This window comes from Ictidomys tridecemlineatus, chromosome 15 (assembly GCF_052094955.1).
Source record: "Ictidomys tridecemlineatus isolate mIctTri1 chromosome 15, mIctTri1.hap1, whole genome shotgun sequence".
Lineage (NCBI taxonomy): Eukaryota > Metazoa > Chordata > Mammalia > Rodentia > Sciuridae > Ictidomys > Ictidomys tridecemlineatus.
In genome coordinates, this window is record NC_135491.1 from 34,448,734 (window position 1) to 34,474,455 (window position 25,722).

A 25,722-nucleotide genomic window follows, 5' to 3' on the forward strand; every position below is an offset into this window, starting at 1 on the left:
TAACTCTCATAACTCCCGGATCTATAAATATGCAGAACTGTTCCTCAATAAACGGGCATATTCTCCGACGATGAGCCTTGTTTGTTCTTTCACGGACACTTCCCAGTCAGAAAGGATCTCTAATGATCTCAACCCAGGACAGTTTCCTGTGGGTTCTCCCACAGAGTTTCTAAATTTCCCTTTTCTTCAATCTCAGCAGAATCACCAGGGTCCCGAGGGAAAATTCATAGCTTTTCTCCCTAATGGTTGTAGGACTTGGGATATGGAAGGAGGGTGGTCTGAGCAGGACTTCATGTCTACACCCCTAGAGAAAGGCCTTCCAGCCTGGTTTTACAAGCTGCCCCCCGTCTTTCTCATGAGCACCCAAGAGACATCCTTGGAGATGAGTCTGTGGGTTTGAGCTCCCCTGTGGGTCTGTGGTTCCCCGGGATTTTATATTCCCCCATTAGCCCACATTTGGCCTTTAGCACTGTACTAAACTCTCGATAGTGATTCTTCTTACATGTATGATGACATCTCTCTGAGAGAATGGACTCAGCTATAGTGTAAGACACAGACTCTGATTTGGTCTCCAAATGATCATTCATTGTGCAAATCAAGGCGACAAGTATAAAAACTTCCCCTCCTGGACTGTCTCCACCTATACCACACAATTCTCCAGCTTCCACAATAAGATGTCTCCAAGGTTTACAAAAACCTCATGTACAACACCCCGTTGGGGGGCCTCTGGTCTCCTGAGGCTGGCTCGGCCTCCCATTCACAATTCCACGTGTTCTCTCTGAGGAGGCTTCTTGGCTCTGAGCTTAGTCCACAAAGCCATCTCCTTCTCTTTCAGCCCCTGGGCGGCCTGGGTGTTGGCTCCAATCTTTAGGTACCCTTCCTTCTGGTCATACTCTGGCCAATGGGGCAGCCCCTCCCCATTTGGGTTCCTAGGATCAAAATCAAACAGAAATTGCACAGAGCTGCTAGTGGTCCCAACAACATTCTGAGACTTGCCTGGAGCTTCTGCCAAGAGGCACATGCACCTCCAGAGACAGGGAGGGAGCTCTCCATCTCCTGGAGCAGCATGTGCACTAACTGTCACCATGCTGTGGTCACAGGGTCAGGGACCTGGTCAAACTTTAGAAGCCCCTCTTTCCCAACAGGTAGGCCCCACCACTGGCCACCCCAGCCACCCGCCCTGCTACCTCTTTGCCACCAGCCTCACCCATGGCGAGCAAAGTTGGCCCAGAGTTTCATCACCATCCTGCTGAGCTTGGTCTCCTCTTCTGAGGTGCCCCCTGTTGGGGCAGAAGGAAAAAAATGCTTTGCTACTCAAAGAGGGCTGTGTGGGCCAGCAGCACCACCTGAGAGTTTGCAGGACAGGCAGCTTGTAGGGAAGAGGTGAGGGAAAGGGAAGGTATTAGGGAATGAGATTAAACAAATGATGTTATGTGCACACACAGATATGACCTCCTGACTGCAAGCTCACAGCCAAGCACAGAGCTGTTACCTTTTAAAACTGGGGCCCCAAAGACTGAGTAGAGTTCATCCCCATGGTCTCCTATCACCGTCTTGGGTCTCATGTCTGATACGAAGCTCGGGCGATACTGAAACTCATACATGTAGGTTGGGGCTCCAGCGTCTGTGAAGACATGGATTGTGCACAGTTCACATCACCAGCTGGATGGTCTCAAGGTCTCTGGCTGTGCAGGAAGCCCCTGGCTATCTGAATGGGAGAGAGACAGTTTGGGGAAAGCACAGTCACTTGCCTCAAAGCTGGTTGAGGAGGAAATGGGACTTGGGTCAGATATTTCTGTATGCTTGAAGTCTTTGTATTTTTACTTTGCTTTTCTACTAAAGAATTTGGTTTGTTGTTTTACATAATGGAAGTACACAATGTATCAACTAAAGACGCTGGGTGTGTTCATTGAAAATACACTAGAGCTCATTCATTTCAAGCATAACCTACAACCTGGTAGGTGTCTTCTATTCAGCCCAGTTTTGAGCATTTCCAGGGCTGTTCTCACCCATTCAGACAAGAGTGAAGCAAATCCAAGCTGCTTGTCTAAAAATGAGGATATTTAAATGAACATATATGTAGAGATGGAACAATCTGTTTCTTGTATCTCAGGAATACTTCATCCAAGAAAGTCATCTTTCAGAAATGAGGAAGAAATAACAACTTTCCCAGACAAAAGCTTATGAAATCAATTACCTCTGGACACACCCTACAGGTTTTGTGAAAGAGAGGTCTTTAATCTGAAACAAAGACACTAATAAAATAAAACATGTTAAAGTACAAAAGTCAATGATATAAATAAAACTACAACTGAAATAAATTTTCATGACAAATTCAAACATAAAATTCATGCTTGAATTCTGATATCAAAAAAATAATGCATGAGGATATAGTACAGAATTTTTATATGTGATTAAAGTTATTAATAGGCTGGTATAAGTGTAAAATGTTATAAGTATACTTTATGGTAACAACATAGCAAAAATCTTTAATAGAAGCACAAAATGACAATAGAAAGAATTCAAAGCAAACCATGACAGAAAACCATCAAAGCACAAAGGAAGACATAAAGAGGGGAAGAATAAAGAAGGTATTTTTAAAACAACCAGAAAACAACTGTTAAAATGGCATCAGTAAATACCTTGCTATCAGTAATTGTCTTGAATATAAATGGATTAAATCCTCCAACAAAAAGGACAGTGACCAGATTAGAAAACAAGAGCCACATATATATGTTTCCCACAGGAGACTCATCTTGTTTTTAAAGATGTATGTAGATTAAAGGTGAAGGGACGGAAACAGATATTGTACACAAATGAAAACCAAGAGAACAGAGGCAGCTCTCATTATATCAGAAAACAGAATTTAAATTAAAAAACTATAAAAGAGACATCCTACTAGGAGAGGCAGATATGAAACAGTCTGTTCAATGATGACATGATCTTATGAGTAGAAAACCCCACAGATTTTCCTGCAAGATGGTTAGAACTAGCAAACATATATGGTAGAATTGCAGGATACAAATCAACATGCAAAATTCTCTATACACTCACACTGAACTGGCCAAAAAAAAAAAAAAGAAATCAAGAAAACAACCCATGGATAGTAGTTATAACAAGGTAAAACCCATGAGAATAAATTTAACTAAAGTGTTGTTTCCAGGACACTAAAATCTATAAGACACTGATGAAAGAAATTGAAGATGACACAAATGCAAAAAAAGATACCCAATGATCACAGTTTGGAAGAAGTAATATCGTCAAAATATCTATGCTAATCAAAGTGATCTACTGGTTCAGTGAAATCACTATCAAAATTCCAACATCATTCTTCAGACAGATAGGGAAAAAATTGTAAAATTCACATAAAACAAACAAAAAACTGGTTCAACGTAATCATGAGTGGAAATAAAAAAAGCTGGAGATGTAACCTCCGTCTTCTTCAAAGTACACTAACAGCTATGGTAATTAAAATAACACACTATTGGAAGAAAAGAATCAACACATCCATCAATGAACACACTAGAGAGCCCAGATGTGAACCCAGGCATGTGAAGTCAACTGATTTTTGACAAAGATGCTAAGAATAGAAAATGGGAAAAGACAGTCTCTTGGATAAAGAATATTAAGAAAGTGGATTTTTGACCTGAAGAAATAGGAAATTGAAACTCATATCACACCATAAACAAAAATTACTAAAGAATATGGGTGAAAGACTTAGAAATAACATGAATTTTCAAAGACTGATAGAAGAAAACAGAGGGAAAAAAAAAACATTGCCCACTAGTCTGGGCAATGACTCTGGATTTGATTCCCAAATTGAGGACAACCCAGTGAAAACTGAAAATGAGATTTCATCGAACTGTAAGCTCCTTCAAGAAAGGAAAACAAGGAACAGTGTGCAAAAACAACCTGCAAACCAGGAGAAAAGGTTTGCAAGCCATAATGCATTAAAGAGTTAAATATAAGCTCTGCAGGGCCTTTGGACAACAGCAAAAAAAACAAAACAACCAATTTAAAAGTGGGTAGGGGCCCTGCACAAACGTTTCTGAAAAGAAATCATATTAATGGACAACAGGTAGATGAGAACTTGCTCAACATCACTAATCACTGGGAAAACACAAACTATAGCTACAATGAGGTATCACCCACCCAGTCCAAATAATTTTTATCAAAAAGAATGGAAAAGGAAAAAGGGTGATCTGGCACTGTGGGGGCACATGTGTGATCCCAACAGCTCAGGAGGCTGAGGCAGGAGGATTGTAAGTTCAAAGCCATCATTGGCAACTTAGCAAGGTCCTTTCTCGAAACAAAAAGGGCTGGGGATGTAGTTCAGTGGTGGAGTACCCCTGGGCTCAATTCCAGGTACCAAAATAAAAGGGAAAAATATTAACCAAGATGAAAAGAAAAGAGAACACTTTAATACTGTTAGTACAGATGTCAAACAAGATGATTGGTTGTTGAAAAACTAAAAACAGAATTACCATGTAATCCAGCAACCCCACTTCTGAGTATCTACCCAAAAGATTTGAAAGTAGTTTGTGGGAGAGATCTCTTCAACCCCATGTTCACAGTAGAACGACTCACAAGAGCCAAATCATGAAATTACCTATGTACATTAACAGATGAAAAGATAAAGAAAATGTGGGAGAGAAAACAATGGAATTCTATTTAGTTTTTAAAAAGAAAAGAATGATACCATTTTAGATTACATGTTGAAATGGGGACCAACATGCTGAGGGAGATAAGGCTTAGAAAGACAAGTACCACATGTGACAACTTATAGCTCAATTAGAAGTCATAGAAGAAAGAATAAAATTTTGGTAACAGGCAAGAGATGAGGAGTAAAGAAGGGTGATGTTAAAAGAGTACAAAATACCCATTGGGGAAATGTTGGTCTTCTCTTTTGATGTTGTTCTACCGGACAGTGTGGTAAACACAGTTGATAATAGAGTGTTTTGCACTGAATAGTTACTGAAAGAAAATGTCAAGTGTTCTCCCTGCAAAAAGTGCCAAGTATTTGAGGAGATGGGTCTGTTAACCAGTTTGATGGAATTATCGAACAATGTGTTCATAAATCATAACCACACTGCACTCCATAAGTTTATACAAATATTGTTTGTCAATTTGTGATTTTACAAAGCTCTATCATTGTGTTCCCTCTCTTTCTCTGTCTCCCCTCTCTGAAAATCTTATTGCACTGTATGTGCTCACCCTCCACTTTCTTTGCCCATAAGTGACTGGATATTGGGAGGTGGCAGTGTCCCTCTCCTATGCAACCTCTGTGACTTACCTCTGTGACCACGGGCCACAGTCACAGATGGGATACAAAAAACACATCTCCAACCAACTCCAGGTAGAGGTCTTTGATTTTGACAGGGTCGTCTATCCCTCTAAAATTCTTCTCAGTGGCCATTTGAGTCAGTTCGTCTTGGACCTCCTAAAATGCATCAAGAAAGAGATCCCCCACCTGGAGAGCCATGCAGAAGGCTCCTTGGATGTGAACCTCCTGGGCCCTGTGCAAATCCCTCCTGGGGTGGCGGGGAGGGAAAGGCAGACAGATGGGGAAGGAACACAGGTGTCAGGTTTTCTTCTGCCATTGAGTTGGTCTGGGACTCAGGGCAAGGCCAGCTGTTCTTGGTTTCTCAGTCAATTCCCATAACTCTTTCGACTTCTTACCAGAAGAGAGCCAGTCTTCTGCAGGAGTGATGTGGCCGTCTTCTGGTCCAGCTTGCCTTCAGAGATGGGAAATCCCATCATCTATTAAAAAGGGGGTTAAGCATTTCTGAATCATCAGGAATTAACAAGAAGAACCAAGCAAGCCAATGCCTGTGAAGGTTTTCTTGGGGTCTTGATGTGCAGGTGCATTCATTAGTTTGAAAAAATATCAAGTAAATGGACTTGTACATAGAAACTCAAGGCATAAAAAGGGATGACTTGAACATATATATAAACACCAGGCTAGGGGGCACCGTGGTCATCCGGGCACTGAGGGAAATTGAATCCAGGGTAGTGCTGAAGCAGAGAGCTCAGAACAAGAGAGCACAGGCCATTACCCCGCACACTCCAATGTCTCATGAAGTCAAAATCCATTACGATGAATTTTTTTCCTTTGGCATAACCTGAAGTTCTCACTTCTGAAGTAAGAACTGCAGAACTCCAACCCTCTGAAGATCCTGTTGATCCTCTGCACTCTATCCCACTCTAGCCTGGCTTTTTTAGCCTAAAGCCATGGACGAGGATGACCCTAGGCCCTCTTGAAACACCTACATGAGAAATCTCAATGCTTTCCAGTCAAAATGGGATCTTCTCCAGCCAAAACCTGGCTTTTTGGAGCCAATGTAACTAACATATAAGCAACTTCCTCTAACTCTTTCCAGAGAAGTGCCTGGGAGCACCCATGGGAACCCCTAGGACCTGTGAGTCCAAGCCCAAGGAAGAAGTTGCTATGCCCAGACCTAGCTCTCCTGCTCCTTTTCCTCTAGACCTCATCAGTCTGCACTATTATGGTTTCTGCAGACCCTCCCATCCTGATCATGTCAGTATTGGTTATTAGGAAGACAATCAATGAGTGCTTGGGGAGAAGGGTCCACAGGGATATAAGATTCAAGAGAGCTGTACCATCCCAGAAAGATTTACAAAGAAATGTCCAGTGTCCACTCAGACCAGTGGTGAAGTTTCCCAGACTCAGAGTGGGCCTTGGAGAAAAGACACATTCTGGGTCCAGATGTCAGAGGGAAGATGGGGGAGGAGGAGGAGTCTGCGTAAGAGGTCTGTACATTCTCACCATGGGCAAAATCCAGCCAAACTCTTCTTTGTTGATTCCCACAATGTAGGGGACAGTGTTGAACTTCTTATCAGCCAGAATCTCCTCTGGTGTCTTGGGCAGCACGACACCATCCATTACAGTGGGTATCATGGGAGTGCTCTGGGGAAAGAGAGCAGAGCAGTCAACACGCCAGCACCACAGACTTCCATGACTGGGCAGGGCCACAAAACTCAGAAGGGAGCTAGTTCTGTCACACAGTGAGGAGAGAATTTTACCTAGGAAGCTAGGGATGGCAACGTGATAGAGGTCCGGGAATGGAAAATATATCACCCAAATTATATATTACATATAAATAATGATAATATCCATCTCAGTTTTAAACGCACACACAGGCACTCGATTCTCACTGTCATAGTTGTGTTTGTCAGATCGCAGTGAGTGCTGAAATAGCAAATAGCTGGGTCATTGGTCCAAAGGGAAGTCCAGAATCAAGGCCCTGTGAGACTCTCGTCTCCATGTGGGTTGCTCTTTAGACATGTCATATGATATAGATCTCTTACAAAGAATTCGTTACATGCAGAAGTTTATAATAAAACACCAGCTGGGACTCACTCAACATTTTCTCAACCTTGGGTAACATCACTGCAGATTTCTACAGCTCCTGCCTTACAACACTGCTGTCCACTCTGCTTTTTAAACATGGAGCTGCTTCTCCATCTTTCCCATGGTTGTGTCTCCACAAAGATGTTGCATGACAGCTTTCCAGACTGACCTCACTTACAGACAGGCAAATCTCCACTTCTTCTTTGGATGGATTGTATCTTGATTCATTAATATTGAATTCATGGCCAAGAGCACCGTACACACCATGAACAAAGCTTACTATCACATGTACTTTCTCTTCAAGGCACAGCACAGCCTCTCATGCTTAGGGACACTAAACAGCACTTCTTCACTATGCCTTAGTCATTATAAACAGAGAAATCACCAACAAAAGCAAATACTGCAAAAGAAGCAGTGCTATATAGACCACAAGAAGGGTACTTGTTAGCAAGAGAGATGAAGCAAGACACTGAGTATTTCCTTGTGTGACCTCAGAGGGGAATATGGACCTCACAGAAACTCAATTTCTTGCTGCTTTGCATTTAATGTTTCAAATGACCACAAATGCATCAAGGTATCCCTGGTGCATACAAAAATGTGTTAGCAAAGAAGTGAATTCACAAATACTAAAACTGTAACTGAGGAGTATCTATTGAATCTGTATTTAAACTTGAGCTCTTTTAGACAAACGATTAGTTTTGAGGCAGTATCGAGCTCACCACTCGAGGTGCCTACATTGAGACTTGACTCCCTGTTTGGGGGAGTAATAGATCAAGACAAGGGCCAGATCCTGCTCCTATGAGCTGACAGTAGAGGGCTTGGTTTGGGTGCCTTAGCAAAGCTGTGAGGCTCTGAGAGGCCTGCCCAGAGGCCAGCAGCAGGAGCAGCTCCTCTGAAGGAAGAGTCTGCAGGGCACCTGGATCAGGTGTTTGGCATCTGCATGGGCTTTTGTTATGAACGCTCTTGGCAGTAGAAATAGCATAAGCAAGGGACAGAGGTGAGCAGGACTAATTCCAGCAATGTCACAGAGGCCTGGGCTTGAAGGAGGGCCTTAGAGCAGGAACAAGAGAGAGGCTCAGAGGATAGAGCACACTTTCTGCACAATCCCTGGCACATCCCTGGCACTCAGATATGAAGAACTAATTCAATGGGGCTGCTGAGGCCCATGTGTTGAGGCTTAATCTGCAGCATGTGGTAGTAGTGGGAGGGGCAGAGACCTGAAGATATGGGGCCTAGTGGGAGGTCTTCAGGTCACTGGGCACATGCCCTCATCATATAGAAATTCCCAATTCTCCCCCTCTCCCCCTTCCTCCCTCCTTCTCTCTGTCCATCTCTCTACCCCAGAGCCCCAGATAGAAGTGAGTGGTTTTGTTCTTCTCCCCGTCCTGGGGTGATGTGCTGCCATAGGCCCAAAGAAACAGGTTCACCAATCATGGAATAAATCCTCCAGAAATGTGAGCTCAATTGACCTTCTCCTCTTTATAACTTGATCATCTCAAATATCCATTATAGTACCAGAAAGCTGCTTAATACTGGACACAACGGGGTGTGGGGGTCAAGGACTCCGGGCTTCCTTCTCCTCTTCTTCCTTGGCTCCTCACACACCATATATCAGCAAGTTCTGCATCTTTTCCTTCAGAAAGTTCTGAACGGCAGACTTCTTGCCCCTCCACTGGTCTGAGCTACAAGGATCCCTTGCTGTGCCGCTACAGAGGACTGAGCTTCCAGGGCTGTCCCTGCCCCTGCCCTGCCCCTTCTCCTACTGACTACTGCAGTCACCTTTGTAAAACCACAGATCATGTCCATACTCTGTTCAGCGCCCTCTGAGCACCTCCTATATACCACAGAATCACAGTCCAAGTCTTTCCAGTGACCACCACCCCACCCCCACCTCAGGACACCCCCAGCCTCCACCCTGCTTCCCCATTCAGCCTTCATTCCACACACAGGGCCTCCTGCATCAGGGTCTTTGCCGTTGCTGTTTCCTCTGCCAGAAACCCGCCTCCTCCAGTCCTCTTGACAGCTGGCTTCCTCCCCTGCCCCCAGAGTTCCACCCCAAGGTCACTGCTCATCAGGCCACCCCTTGATCCTAATGCTTACATTTGAACCATTGGCTGATTTGGTCCCCATTTCCCAATATCTTTTTTTTTCTCTTGACTCTGACCATCAGCCAGCATGCTACATGGTTTTTTTGCTTTTCTATTGCAATCTCCATCAGAAACCAGGGTATCTTGTCGGAATCACTGCCATATCCCTGTTGCTAAACCATCTCCTACAACAGAGTAAGTGCTTCTTAACACTTTAATGAATGTCTGAATAGATAGATCTCATATCATCCTCATAAGATCAAGAAATGTCAGATATCCCCAGGGAGGGAGCAGAGGAAGGGATTGCAAGATGGACTATGCTAAGGTCTCCAGACCCTGGCAACTGTGGAGAGGTGGGAGAGGAAGAGGAAGCAGATGGGAGGATACTTTTGGAGTTTCCTGGATCCTAGGAGGAGGGTGGTGTCCTAAGGCCTGAGATCCCAGGCTCCCCTTCTGCACAGCTAATTTGCCCTGTGGCCTCCTAGAACATCTGTCCTCCTTAATGAAGGATTCTGAGCCTCTAATGCATTTCTCTAGCCTCCTGAGGGTGTTCTAGAGCAGACTTATCCCACAGGGAATGTAAATGAGAAGAGGATAGCTCATCCTGGGAGATATATAATTTGTGACTGGGAGCACTGCACTGAGAGCCATGGCGGTGAGTTCCAATCCTGCCTCCTGACCTCTAAGCTATGTTACCCTGGCTAGTTACTTCTCCTCTCTGGGCCTCAGCAATATGAGTCCACAAAAGAGAATCCGTTCATTCAAAGCATATTAAAGCTTAAATGTATTAATAAGATTTGAAACCTGTAATTAAGAAACCAATGGTCCTTACCTCTCTGGGGTCTCCAAGCATATCCAGAGTAAAAAGTTTCTGTGAAGACAAAGGCAGAGGATGTGAGTGAGAAGCTTCCTGGTATAAAAGCTGATCCTTTGAGCTGTTCTCCCAATCAGAGGCAGAGGACCCTACACAGACCCCACTGGGCATGAGCCCAGAGTAGAGTCGTAGGGTGGAGGAGGGGCAGGCAGCAGCCAGGGAAGGAGACCTGGGGACCAGAGTCAGGCTCCCTGGAGCTGCTGGGAGGACCTCTCCTCTTGCTGCCTGTCCTCGTCATCCTTCCCCCTACTTCTTCTTAGTGGCATCGAACCCCATTTTCCTCTGGAGGGAACATACACATTGGTCCCTGGGCATTGGTGTGGATGAAGCAGCTTCTGGGGAAATGGCGCTGCAGGTGGGATGCCCCAGATGGAGAGGGCATTACTCTCTCCCTGCTTCCCTCTACCCCGCTTCCTCTGCATGTCCTCAGGCATCTCTCTGTGACCTGGGGTATTCCAAGTCCCTGAACATACAGATGAATACAAGGATGGGTACAAACCAGAGTCACTCCAACAGAGTTTAACCCAACCTATTGCTGAAGCTTTTGAGATAGACAGTTTCTAAGCAGATAGGACATGTATCTAGAGTGCTATTATCTTTAACCTCCCCAGGGGACAAATATACTTCAGAAAGAAGCCAACAAAGAAGATTGTCAAGCAGAGGGATAGAGACAGGCACATTCTTCAACACTATTCTAACAGCACCTGGATCCAGCCATGCCCTAAGCCATCTGCTCATGAACTCCTCACTTACCTGGAGATTCCATTATAAGAGGTATTCTTCTTTTTGTTCAAGCCACCTTGGAAAGAGTTTTCTTATTGGGGGTTAGAAAACCATGATTTAAGATAGCTCTTTGAAGTACATTCCAACAGATGCTTTCCTTTGCCATGTGTTTAGATTGCAGTGATTTAAATGTTACATCATACCTCACTTCCTGCCCTGCATGTAGAGGGACCACTGGGGTTCCTCCATTCTGGGTTGTAGCCCCACAAGCCAGGGGTGGTGTGTGTGTGTGTGTGTGTATGTGTGTGTGTGTGTGTGTGTGTGTGTACATGTGTGTGTGTTTGTACTGGACCATGTAAAAAGTTCCAAAAATTTAAAAAAGTTTCCAAAAGTTTAATCATGTAAAAAGTTCCACAAAAATTCAAAAGATCTCAGAAATATGTCCTGGGATTCCAAGATTTTAGGTCTCTTGGTTTCCCCAAGGTCACCATCTATTTCCATACAACCTTGCTCTTTTGTCACATAGAGGATAGCTAAAGTATTTGCTTCCTTCCAGGTATCACAAAACAGCTGTGTCTTAATTCTTTGAGAACTTTAATCACCTTATTTAAGTCGGTAAACCAAGCTCCAACTCCCAAGGACAAACTGAACCCAATCTATGGACATACAGAGCACTATGTTAGCAGTCTGCCCTGTGGGCCCAGATGTATTGTCTGGTGTTCAAGGTCAAGATAGACAAGGGGCTCAAGTGACCCCAAGCATACAGTCAGACCTCCCCCCCCTTAGGAAGTAGCTCCCATTAGCCCTGCATGTTCTTTCCTCTGGATGTTTGTCCTACTAAGTTCCCTGTGGTGACAGACTGTCTTGACAATCCATCAATCCTCAAATGTCACTTTCCCTAAGAAGCACTCCTAATGGCTGAAATGACTGTGTCTCCTCTCTATCCTCCCACCACACATTCATCCTTGTATTGTCCCTTTTGAGCAGGGACAATGTTCAATTTATGTCTGCATCACCTCTCCTGACATTGCTCTCCCACACACTTAGCATGGAGGGAGGGAGGGAGGGACAGAAGGAGGAAGTGAGTTGGTTAATGCAAGCACTATTGGGAAGTTGGATGGACACAAGGACAAAAGGTGAAAACTACCAAATAGGTGAAGGGTGGATCATTGCTTTTGGAGGACTGGATAATGGAGTGTGGATTTATGTGGGACCGATGATTCATGGACGATGGACAGAGTAAACAAAGAAGAATGAGGGCTGGGGCTGTGGCTCAGTGGAGAGCACTTGCCTGGCACCTGTGAGGCACTGGGTTAGATCCTCAGCACCATAAAAGTGTAAATAAATAAATACAAATAAAATAAAATTATAAAAAACTAAAAAAAGTTTAAAAAAATAGATGGATGAAAAGTTAAGGATGGATTCACACTAGATTAGTGAAATAATATCAATATAATTGGAGAGATGACAGATAATTGTTTTGAATACTAAATGAGACAGAGTCTCAGAAAATCTAGAAAACTTGACTACTACTGTGTTATAATTAAGACAGCTTCTAAATCAACCAAGAAAAATTGTGACTCTTTTCTGAAAACCCCTACAATCAGAGTGGTTGTTACATTTGAAGTATTTCATAATAAGAGATAAAAAGAGAAATTTCAAACTTGGACCAAGATGAGTGGAGAGAGAAGCCCAGGGTCAAGCCTACGAGAAGGGCCATGGGATGGCGGCACCTACCATTTTCAGCGTGGCCTCCAAGAGCTCCTCCTCTGTCTTCTGGCGCAAGCAGTGAACCATGACTGCAGACGTGGTGGTTTTACACCCAGCAGTAATAGCAACTTTCTGCAGAGATCACAGTCAACAGCAGAGTTCAAGGGCAATGTCTCCATATAGACAAGGTGTTCTATGGCAAGTCAACTTCTGAAGGCAGCAGGGAGCAGCTGAAAATCCCCTAGACCAGCTGGTATGGGTTATGAGTGTTACCTCTGTTACTAACTGGAATTGTGATATGAGTATATCTTTATATATCTGTGTCTCCATTACTTTATCTTTGCTAAAATGGGCATAATGTTCTCAAAATTATGTCTAAATTGATTGAGGCTGTGTGGAGTTGTGGTGAAGAGCATGGAATCCAGAATACCACTCTCTGATTTAACTCCCATCTCCACCACATACAAATCATTTGGACTCAGTTTCTCTATCCATAGATAACCCAAGGTTGCACCTGTCCCATGAGGAGAATTAATACGTTTGACATTCTTAAAAGTGTATCATGTCTCCACACACTAAAACTTGTGCAGAATTGCCAAAGACCTGCATGAGATAATTTGCACTTCAGAAAGTAAGAATATCATTTAAATGTGGGCCTTAAAAGAGCCTCTTCCACCAAGCCATTCACATGTATGGTATCCTTTGAGCATGAAGACTGAGTTCTATAAGAAAAAAGCCCCTTGAGGATTCCAGGAGAACACAGGAAAGGGCTTGGGAACTGTCCAGGGAGAGACTTACCTCAGCTAGAAGTTTGGTGTTCTTCCTGACCAGAAAAGAACTCAGGGCCACGCCACTCTCAGAAATGGCCCTGTGGAAGAGGTTCTTGGCAAGAGGAGATAACCACCTTGCAGAGACATGGAGAGGAGGAGGATTATGTTCACAAGGTGAAGATCAGTGATTCACTTGTCTTTCAGCCTCCCTCCAACTGCCCCCGCTGCCTGGGCCCATTCACCCTGAGACTCTGGCACCCTGTGGATATGACACTTCCTCACCTATGCTGGCCTGCTTCCCAGCTCCATGTGGGGCCCACCTTTCCTAAGAGAAACTCAATATGACGAGGCCAGATCCCAGGGTTAAGAACAGGACAGGAAGCGTGTGGCACATGCTCATCGTGATAATCAAAAGTATTGGGAAACCAGCTAGGCAATTTCTAGCCCCAGAGTACATTGCAGTATTCAAAATTTATCCTAAAAAAAATTATCACATAAAAACAAGGCGGGACCAGGTGGGGTGGCCCACTTCTGTAATTCCAGCCACTCGGGAGGCTGAGGCAAGAGAATGATGAGTTCAAAGCCAGACTCAGCAAAATGCAAGGTGCTAAGCAACTCAGTGAGACTCTGTCTGTAAATAAAATACAAAAAATGGCTGGGGATGTGGCTCAGTAGTGGAGTGACCCTGAGTTCAATCCCAGTACCCCTCCCCAAAAAAAGAGCTGGGGATGTAACTCAATGGCAGAGCATGTGCTGCCAAGTCGAGGGCATTGCAAAAAAGAAAGAAGAAAAAGATCCTGGAGGTGCACAGAGATATCTAAAAATGTTCACGCTATTAGCATGGTAAAAAAAAAAAAAAAAAAAGCTGAGAGTAATCCAAGATCCAATATTGAGAAATTGGCTAAACAATTTTTCATTCTTGCAACAGAATGTTATACAATTATAAAAATAATATTGCAGGGCTGGAGATGTAGCTCAAGCAGTAGCATGCTCTCCTGGCATGCAAGGGTGCTGGGTTCGATCCTCAGCAGCACATAAAATAAAATAAAGATGTTGTATCCACTGAAAACTGAAAAATAAATATTAAAAAATTCTCTCTCTCTCTCTTTCTCTTTCTATCCCCCCTTCCTCTCTCTCTAAAATAATAATAATAATATTGCATAAGAATGTTTACATTAAGGAAATGTTTACATTATGCTAGTATGCTAAGGGAAATTTTGTGGGAAAAAATGCAACATGGATACAGAACAGAAAGGGAGAATGGGGAAAGATGATGGATGGATAGATGGATAGATGGATAGACAGACAGAAAAAAACAGGTCCAAATGCCCAGTCACTATCCTTGAGGTGTGTGATTGTGGATGATTATTTTCTTCTTATTATTATTTGTATGTTTCCTTATCCTCTTCTTTAAAAATGTATAAAGATTTCCCCTGATTATTCACCTATGAGGACAATACCCAGCTGGAAAATACGTAATTTGGCTGACGCTCTGCTCCACCCGGAGGTACGGAGGGGTTGCCCATGCTCCCAGCACCACCCTTATTTCCCTCAGTGTCCTCCAGCCCCATTCCCCTCACTAGCAGGAAATCTCAGGACCCAAGTGACGTCTGTGACCCACATCCATTCCCCCACCTCCCATCCCTGCATCCTCACACCCACCTCCCTCAGTGCAAATTGTCCCAGAGTTTGCTGCCCTCATCGTGGGCATGGACATGTCATCAGGCCACCTTAGAGGAGGGCCCTGCCTGCTCTCGGTGCTCCAGTCCTCTCAACACGGAGATCTGCCTTGCAGCCAAGGATCCTTTATCTAAATTATATCTTTGAGCCTTCTCAGTGTAATTTATAACCACCCCCGTTTCCCAAGAGAAGTGAGGTGAGCCCTAATGTCAAAATTATAAGAAGAGGAAATAGAACTAAATCAAATCAAAGGAGGAGAAAAGTCACCGATGCAGGCTGAGCTAGAGATGTTGCTGGCCCCAGGCCATGAAGCTGAGCTCTGAGCTTCCTGGAGGCCAAGAGGGTCTGGGTCTTGACTCTCCACCACCTAAAGCCAGGCAGTGGGCAGCTTCTACCCTGAATCCAGACATGTAAACAAAGGTGCCTGTGGCTGGATTCACTGGTCTCCAAGAGGTCCAGGGGTGGGGCAGGGGCAGAAGCACTCACAAGAACAGAGACACCTTGTCCTCCTGCCGACTCTCCAAAAATGGTCAGAGATTGGGTTCCCTCCAAAGTTGGCAATGTTGTCCTGCACCCAGCGCAGAGCAGCTACCTGGTCCAAGTGACCCCAGTTCCCTGGGCTGTGCTCATCCCCAGTGCTGCAAGATAATAAGGTGGGGGGGGGACTAGAGATGTCATGGCAGAGCTCTCAGGACCAGAGATGAGCTGGGGACTCAGTGGTCACCACCTGACTGTCATCCCTGTAGCACTGCTCTGCAAGGAATCTCCATTCATTCTGATGTACTGAGTGAGTACCTACTATGCACCCTACACCAGTCTAAGAGTTACAGCATCCTTAGGAACCAAACAGCAAACCTGACTACACTCAGCTCACACTACAGAGCACAAACAGATGAAAAGAGAACACAGTGTTCATGAGTGAAGGTGATCTGAGGTAATGACAGGTAATGACAGAGGCAGGGTGGGGGCAGTAGGGGGGATTTCAATTCTCAGCACCAGGGAAGGCCTCTGAGGGGCAGTGGCATTGGGTACAGACCAGCATGAAAGGAGCACAGGTCTTGTAAATGTCCAAAGGAGAAATTCCAGGGAGGAGAAGCAGCAGGTGCGAAGGCCCCAGGCCAAGGGCACCAAAATGTGAGTGTAGATAGAGTGAGAGGCACTAGATAGCACGCTGGGGACCTTGGGAGGGAACTTCTCTGTCACCATGAGTGACATGGGAGCCCACAACAGAGGCAGGTCGAGACTCACCCTGTGCCTCTGGTAATCACTGGCCACTGTGGACCGCCACCATGTCCAAGTCACAGGTTTATGAATATGATTACAACCATAATCCAGCCAGAGACGCGGCCATGAAGCGAGGTGCGGGGAGGGGCTGGATTCTGAGCTCTTTTACAAGAGGAGCCCTGGATTCTGCTGGCCCACCAAGGTGGGGAGCGAGGACAGAGGAGCCTCCAGGCTGCCCCAGGCCTTCACCCTGACCACCCAGGAGGGGGCAGCTGCAGCAGAGGCACAGGGGCTGTGGGGCAGCAGGAGAGCCTGAGCTGAGGCGGGGGGGGGGGGTCTGTCTCTGTGAAGTGGAGGTGCCCTGTGCACAGCCAGGGCAGCAGGAGGAGGCAGCTAAGGTGGCACCTGAGTTCCAAGTGCTGCTGGGCTCACTCAGGGAATCAGTGGAGGGAGAGGGAGACCCAGAGGCCTGAGCAAGGGGAGCAGGAGGGGCCAGCGAGGCAGCTGAGAGGGAGCAGCCAGCTGGGAGTGGGCGGTGACCTGGGCCCAGGAGAAGGAGCATTTCAGGTGTGTGAGAGGCACCTGCTTGGCTGCTGCTGAGAGGTCATGTGGTCTGTGCTGAGCCCTGTGGTAATGATTGGCCTCTTCCGGACAGCCTGGTGGCAAGGCCCTAGAACCATGCCAGCCCACCATTCGCTGAGCTCCCTCCTTGGCTCTGCCCTTGCTTCCTTTCCCAGAGCAGAATGTGGCATTGCACCCCGGGGCTGCATAGTGACCAACATCAGAGGACTGCGTGTGCCTGAGCAGCCCAGGTGAAGGAGCAGGAGCATTTCAGAGACTCTCAACCACGAGGCCCATGCCTCGAAGGGTGATTAGGAGAGTGTCAGCTGGGGGAGCCATGCCAGCGGAGGGCACAGCACATGCAGAAGCTTGGAAGCAAGTGGCCAAGCATGAGAAGGTCGAAGGGTACGTTAGGAAGGACCTTAGCAGAGCACTTCATGAGGAAGGACATCATCTTTTTGCTTTTGTGGCTTCTATGGTTTGGGTGTGGTTTGTCTCCCAAGGGATCATGTGCTGGAGCTTTTGCTCACTTTTGTGGCAATATTAAGCAGCTATGGAACCTATGCAAGATGAGGTCTGGTGGAAGGTGATCGGGTCATTGGGGTGCCACCCTGAGAGGGGTTAACCTAGAGCTCATGGGATCTGGAGTAAGTTGTTCCAAAAAGAGCAAGACCACCCCACACCCCACTTTCTGGCTCCCCATCTCACTGTGGTGAGTTCTGCATGTACAGTTTCCCTTTATGTCTCTACCATATTGTGATACAGAATAACAGGCCTTCCACAAAGGGAAATCCATTGAAGCCAATCAAAACTGTGAGATAAAACTTTTTCTTTATATTTACCAATGCGGGGGCTACTGTGCAGAGAGGAGAGTCCAGCGCCTTATCTGAAAAACCCCCAGATGCCTAGGCGGTACTGGATGGTCACAACCACCACGTTTTCCAGGGCAGAGAGGGGCAGTCCATCATAGGTGGATGCCCCGCCCACCACCAGACCACCTCCATGGATCCACACCATCACCTGGGCAACACAGACACTAATTATAGGAAGCAGAAGTGGAGAAGACCTCAGAGGTCTGTCACCTGCATCTTGACTGTGACTCACAGAGGCCAGTAGCAACACCCACCAGTGTTAACGTTGGATATGAGGTGTCCCCCAAAAGCTCACGTGTGGGACAATGCAAAAAGGTTCAGAGGAGAAATGACTGGATTGTTGAGGTCTTACCACAATCAGTAAATTAATCCCTTATGGAATTAGCAGAGTGGTAACTAGAGGGAGGTGGGGTGTGGCTGGAGGAAGTGATTAATTGGGGCCTGGCTATGGGGTATATCTTTTGAATCTGGAGCTGGAGTCTCTCTCTGCTTCAGGATCACCTCTGCCACACTCTCCACCATGATGTTCTGCCTCACCTCCAGCCCTGAGGAATGGAGCTGGCCTTCTCTGGACTAAGACTCTAAACCGTGAGCCCTCAAATAAACTTTTCCTGCCCTAGAGTTGTGCTGACTGATCCTTTAGTCCCAGCAGCAAAAAAGCTGACTGAAACACCCCGAGTCCAGCAAGGTTGCAAAGGCAGTCTCTCTCCTCCCCAACACCCCCATATCAGGACCCAGGAACCCCCGACTCAGTGCACCCACCTTTATGCCAGACCCATGTCCTCCCAAAGCCCTTAAAACTGCAATGTCACCAGAGGAACAGCGATAACCAAGGACACTGTGTTCTCCCCAATGCTCCATGGTCCTCATGCCTGGACCAGTCAACCAGTTGGACCTAAGCAAGGGGCAGCTCTTGCACTTCAGCTGCACCTGCATTAACTCCAGTGAGAAATAAACTCCCCTGTGCAGGAATGATTTCCTCAGGAATCACAACCCCACCCCCGAGGTGACCCTTCCTATGCACCTTCTAAGAGGTCATGCCTCCCCTGCACATCCAGATGTTACCCACCCCCCTAAGAACACCTCACATCACCAATCCTGGAAGCCTCAGTCCCTTGACTAACATTATCCAAAGGTTAGCTGTATGCCAGGGACTGTGATATGACCAGAGGGTAAGAGTGGGTACTATAATCTGAAATTCATAGCTCTTGCATTTAAAGAGTACACATAGCAGGGAATTATTATAATAATAGTTGTAATAAAAAAAAGAATCATAACATGAACTAAGTACCAAGTACTGTTTAAGTACTTTGAAATAAACTATCTATAGGGAAATACTAATATTGTCTCATTTAACAAGAAATGTGAGGATTCTCCTGTCCAAAGTTCCACAGCTAATAAGTGTTGAAGCAAGGCTTGACCCAGACTGAGTGGTCCCAGAGTCCACGGTCTGAGTTGCCCAAATCCCTGCCACCCAGGGCCACAGCCCTAGCACATTGAGTCCACTGGAGGCAGGAAGAAGGTCCCACTGTAGCTCTAACTTGAGTTTCAGGAGGGCTCGGTCTGCATACTCAGCCAGCCCTGAGATGAAGCCCGACCACCATCATTAGACACTCACACGAGATTCTTCCCATGAGAGGAAGCAGAGGCTGAGGGAGGTGGAGAACTTGCCCATGACTCTCAGCCAGGCCAAGGCAGACCCAGGATCCAAACCCAGACCCTGGAGATCTAGACCCTGTGTCCACAGCTGGGGGTCTCCTGCCTCCAGGCTCCCAGAGCCCTGTTTCTCCTGCACCTCTGATCCTGCTGTCCCCAGGGAGGGACTGAGTCGGGGTCACCTGAGTGAAGGTGAGCTCAAGGACAGGTCAGCACAGACAGGCTGGAGAGGCCAGGACGTGTGTGCCACCAGATGGCAAGACCTGGAGGGCAGGGGCTGCTGGGCAAGGCGCAGTGCCCCTGCTCCCCCTAAGCCCAGAGGTCAGCTGGGCAGATGGGTCACTGAGCACACCACAGCAGGATGAGTGGGAAAACTGTGTGACTGAGGGACCCTGTCCCACTGCCTTGTGCCTAACAAGCACATGCAGGACCAACTTCAAAAAGTCCCTAGTTCAAACCACCTCCCCAACTCTTGGGAACCCTGCCAGAGTGCTCCTGGGGGACTAGCTGGGAGCTGACCCCTCTCTATTCCAGTTCAGGTATGACATCTTTCCCATTAGATCCCTCACCCTCTGGCCTGCTCCTGGCACCCAGCCCACCTCTGGCTCCTCCTTCTTGGAAAATGCTGACTCACTGGGCATCAGCCTGAGCCAGCAGCAGTTAGTGAGGAAAACCATCTCCCATAAGACCTCAGATGCTTGGCCTGAGCAGGGACAGCACTTCTAAGGTTGTCCCAGCCCTGCTCCTGCCCACCCACACCTCTGCCAAGGGACAGTGACAGTGTTCAGGAGACAGTGGAAGTGGTCACAGGGTATGTGCTACAGAAAGGTGACACACGTGCTCCACTTCCTAGCCTGCTCAGGGACATTGGTTTAAAGATGAGAAGCCCCAAGCTCTGATTCTGTCACCCTTCTGTGTGGCCTCCTTTCCCCCATCTGGGTCTCAGTTTGTCTAAAATCTTTCCAGCTCTAGTACACTGCTCTGAGATCAGATTCTTAATCTAGAAACCAACAGTAATAGTTCTGGTCCTTCTGTTCCTGTGAGAGAACATGAAAAACCTGAAATGTGCATTCTAGATGGAGCACAGTCCCCCCCCCCCAGAGGCTGAAGTCCCCAGGGCAAACCGAGGTAAGAGCCACCTGTATTTCCTGTGGCCATGGGAACCTCTGGGTCCTGAGTCACGATGGCCTGTGGTGCCCCTCACCCAAGCTGCCTTCGTGGCCTTCAGACCTAGAGATCCCAGACACTGAAACTCCCAAGTCTTGACAAGTGGGGCCCGCGCTCACCGGCAGCCTGTTTCTCCTGGTCAGGTCTGCAGGAGTGTAAATGTTCAGGTAAAGGCAGTCTTCAGAGAACTGGAGGGGAATGTTCTCTTTCCTGTTGGTAAGGAGATCGGAGACCTTCTGCCCCCGCAAAGCATCTTGGGAACACCTGGGAGAGGAGAAAGAAGGAGCTTTGAGGTGCAGGCAGATGGAGGCTGGAAGGATCATTTGGAGCCAGACCTTAAGCTTCTCAGGGGATCTGCTATCATGGACTTGAGACACTGGAGTGAGTGAGAAGCTCACTGGGAGTTTGGTGGGGACCAGGGAACTCTCCCCAGATCATGCAGAATGACAGGGACTTCACCCTTTTTCCTTTCCTGGAGCCTATGGGATGCCCTGGGTCAAGGAAAGGAGGCTGCCCACACACTGGCCTGCCCTGAGAGCTGACATTTCCAGCATTCCCAGGACAAGGTCCCAATAATGTTTGGCCTATAGGATGACTGTGTTCTTCCACCAGGTAACCATGGGAGACTTCAGCAACCAAGATGGAATACATTTATCCTGAAGCAGGCTACGGGTGACATCCTGTGGGACAACCTCAGCATAACCACAGTCTAGTCCTGCTAAAGTCATATGTGCTGGGTGACCTTAGGTGAATTGCCATCTGCTCTGGGTCTCAATGCACCAGGTGTAAATCAGAGGAGTGCTTTTCCTAAGGGTCTTATAGCCCTGGCACGTTAAAATTCTATCGTGAACCTATCTATCCCAGGCAACCACTCTTGGCTGCCCTGAGGAAAGGTCTCCAAGATCCAACTTAGAAAGGAATTGATAACATTGTTGAGTTCTCTCAATGTGCCAGGTCCTGATTTAAATTATTTTCATGCACTAATTGCTTTAAGCTTCAGATGAGCCCTAGGATATGGGAATCTGTTATTATTTCCATTTTACAGATCATAAAACTGTGTCACAGAGAGGTTCCACAACCTGCCCCAGCTCACACAGCCAAGAAGACCCATGCTTTATAATATTGGTGTCCCCAAGTGTGATCTAAGTAATATATCTGGATCTCAATAGACACACAAGACAAGCATTGCTGTCCCCAGTATGTAGAAGACATAACCGAGGCAAACAGGTACCAGGAAGACACAATTATCAAGTGGCAGAGTGGAGCCAGAAAGCATGTCTTCCAGTTGTTCTCTCTTAGGAGTTGTTCCCAGATTTCCAAGCACAACAGGAATATGACTCAAAAACTAGAATGCAAATGTTAAAAGCGGGAAAAGAGTTCCACTTCACTAGTATTTAGATAAGTGCAGTATAAAGACCCAAATGATAGTTATTATTGTTTGATTGTTGTATTACTGTTTTGTTTACCTGATTGCCCAAAAGCATTCTTTTAATAACCTCAAGCATTGCCAAGGGTCTGCTGCATGGAGGTTTTCATCTATTGTTGGTAGGAAAATTCACAGAATATTTCTTGAGGGAAATTTAACAAAAAGCACACACTCTTTGACTTGGAAATTCCATTTCTTGGAACTTACCCTAAAAAATATCCATAAATGGGTGTCATGATTTAGCTACATGATGTTCCTCTGAGTGTCGATGATGATGTCAAAAACATCAAAATCAACTTAATGAACTCAAGTGAGACATGGAGGAAATCAATTACATCTCAATACCAAATTCAATGCAGCTATTCAGTGCCAGGTTGGGATATTTAAAGGCACAGGACAAAGTTGATGATACACTGATCCATGAGTAAAATGGTCATTCCAACTGCCTGTCTGGACCATCCATTTTCAAGGCAGGAAGGCTGCAGAAGGATCTCCAAAGTCAAACAGCAGTTCCTTCTGGATCGTGGCAACATGACATAATTCATTGTTTACCTCAGCGTTTTCGTTATCTCACACACTCTCCCTGCAGGACTGAAAGCTCCATAGAGCCAGGATCTTTCTTTGGCTTACCGATGGATTCTAAGAACCAAGGGCAAGCTGGGCACAGATTAAATCTCAAGAACTAGTGTTGAATAAAAGACTCTAGGTCCCTGAGAGGTCCGGACTGTTTCAAGGCTCTACAGTGTTCTAGAAGATTCCAGAAGAAAGCAAAACCAAGCCCAGGACAGCCTCCACCCCTTCCTGCAGCGCCGAGGGACAAACCCCCTGGGACAGGCCACCACTTACATAGGAGGGTAGGAGGTGGCGTTCTTCACAGAGCTCCAGGGCTCTGCCGGCTGCGGTGGAGCAAACCTCAGGGGCCCAAGAGGGGGCTTGGCAAAGGGGACGCCCAGGAAGACGGCCACGGGCTGCGCAGATCCTTCCAGGCTGACGTACTGCCCCAGGACTTTGCCGTGCACCGTGTCCACCACGGGGGGCGAGGACGGGTGTCCTGATGGACATGGGGAGCAATGAGGACAATAGAGGGGAAAGGCCAGACCTGGTTGGTTGGCCACATTCTAGGCATGTGACAGCTGGAGCCCAGGAGGAGGGGATGAAACTCCGAAATGAGCAGGTGCATGTCATGGAGGGCCTTGAATGCCAGGCTCAAAGATTGGGTTTTATTTAGTGGACAAAAAGCAGCAAGAACAATTCTGGAGTAAAGGACACAAAACTCTTCTAGAATATTCTTCTAGTTCTTATCAGGGCCATATATAAGGAAAGATTGAGCATCAGTCTCCTGTCTTCTCCACTTGCTCTATTCTTATGGAGGAGACCTGTGCTCCTCGTCTCCCTGCGACTTCCCACCTGACCTGGTTCCACCTGCTGTGGAACCAGAGTGCACTAACCTGATCTTCCTCCCTGAGGCAGGTGGATTTCAGACACCCCACCATGGCCACTCTGAAGTCCTCTCTTGTCTGTCCTCAATAATCTCTGTTTCTAAGGGCACCCTTCATAGGACATGGTTACTATCCTCCTGTCCCCCAGCATGCTCCTCTTTGGATACAGACAATATGTCTACAATCCCCGCAAAGTTTGTGGCCAGAAAAGAAAAGAATAATCCAGACTTGTTGTAACAGAAGCAGAATTAATGGCCTTGTAAAGTCTTTATGGGAAATCAATTTCCAAGACGGTATCCATATCTCACAATTGGGCCGTTCTTGTTCTTGTGGCTAAGCATTATCAATAGGACCAGGGTGAAATCAGTGAGGACATGGACATTTAGTCCCCAACTTATGATATTTTGACTTATGATTCTTTTACATTTAAGATCATGAGTTTATCAGAACATAATCCCTTCCCCATAAGTGAAAGAGCATCTTAGAGTAGTAGCCCAAACCACTGGAAACTGTTATGGAAACCACATTACAAAACCACGTCCATGCCTCACGTTATTGACAGCTGACCCCATGCTTCTTTCACTAATTATTAGGGAGCTGTCTCTTCCCTCAGGAAGCTTGTCCACGGAAATGTCCATGGATGTGCAGTACACATTTCTTTTTTCTTGGTGCATTCTAAGAATTCTACACTGAAGATAGATCCTTTTTTTATAATTAGGAGAAAATTTTGATGGAGATATAAATGAGGAATTTGTGGGAGGACTTGGTCGTTAACCAAATGTGGGTGTTTGTAGAGAAAAGAAGATTGAAGAGCAGGTATGTGAACATGGCTCTGTGTTAGGCAGGGTCCCTGGGGACGTCAGTAAGATGTCCTGGCAAGAGGCCACAAGACCAGGGCACCTCCAGACTAGAAGGAGGTAGGTGAGTGGCGGAGGATCGTCCCCCTGAAGGCGAGAGTGCACACCATGGATGTGTGTGACTCACTGCAGGGACCAGGGTGAGAGGAGAGCAGGAGCTGAGGTGAAGCACAGAGGCAGCTTCAGCTGAGATTGGGAGCACCCACCCCGGAGAGGTGGCAGGAGGAGGGTGGAGTGTCAGGAGCCCAGGGAGGAGGGACTGGATGGTTGCTTCAAGAAAGTGAAGGAGGGTGAAGTCTGAGCAGAAATTGCTGCGTGTGATCTGTCACCTCAATGATGACCTTCAACCCAGATATAGTGGCTAGACGCCAGATTACCCAGGATGGAAAGTTACTTTCTATGCAGTGTGCAGATATTGAGCACTTACTGTGTTCCAGATGTACATTCCAGTTCCTTTACATTATTCTCCCCCACACACAAAAAATAAATAAATCTTGCCGGTAAGTGTTCATACTCCCACTAAACAGATGTGCAAAAGAGGCCTCTGTGAACTTTCTAAAGATGGAAATAGGTAATTCCAGCATAAAGGAATATTCTATCACAAATTCAGTTCCTTCCTTCCTCTGCCTTACACTCAGTCCCAGGCCAGAGAGAAGATAAAATCCAGACATACCTGGGCTGTCAGAGCACTGGTTTCCAGAGCACTGGCATTGGATTCAGGAGCCAGAGATAGACCAGTGCATGATTTTTCAGGTGATTTTGGGAGAGTACAATGCCCTCTGAATCTCAGTTTCTTTGGCACTGTTGTAGTTCAGTGAAATCCCTCATTGAACTTCTGTATTAACCATGGATTTATTTTCTGTACCTGGTGCCTCTAATGAGAGGCCTTGCTCATCTTAGAGGAACTCTTAGGTTCCAACCAATCCAGTCCCCACATCTCAATCACCTCCTATATCTCGTACCGTGGGCTAGAATCCACCTTCCCAAATCACCACGAGCCAGGTTCCAGATAACCAAAGATAGCCCCTGTGTCCCCAAATCCCCCAAAGAACCCCAAGGAACCAACCCTACCCTGATTACCCTGCCTCATCTCTTCTTTCCAGGGAAATCACAACAAAGGCCTCACCTGCATCCCCCGCTGCCCTCTGCCTCCTGACTGAGCTCAGTGGTGTGGCCAACCCCCTGGGAACTAAGAGTGACAAACTATCTTTGCAATGGTCAAGAGCTCCTGGTCTGATTTTTACCCTATGTCCAGTTTCCTCTTAACACTGCATTTCAAAGCATCCCCTCTATTTATCAATCCT

At 46.5% G+C, this 25,722-nt stretch overlaps 1 protein-coding gene across 1 annotated transcript; it reads right to left on the minus strand.

Annotated features, from left to right (window-relative positions):
• Positions 1 to 691: 691 nt before the first annotated feature.
• LOC101972727 (liver carboxylesterase 1-like) lies at positions 692 to 25,550 on the minus strand. Its single transcript, XM_078032910.1, is given in 16 exon segments — positions 692 to 929; positions 1,208 to 1,280; positions 1,493 to 1,624; positions 5,294 to 5,329; positions 5,332 to 5,440; positions 5,680 to 5,760; positions 6,788 to 6,928; positions 10,292 to 10,330; positions 12,794 to 12,898; positions 13,565 to 13,667; positions 15,701 to 15,754; positions 15,756 to 15,857; positions 17,891 to 18,021; positions 20,816 to 20,960; positions 22,969 to 23,240; positions 25,545 to 25,550. Coding segments are annotated over 16 exon segments (1,701 nt in total). The 3' UTR covers positions 692 to 757.
• Between the last annotated feature and the right edge of the window lie 172 nt (positions 25,551 to 25,722).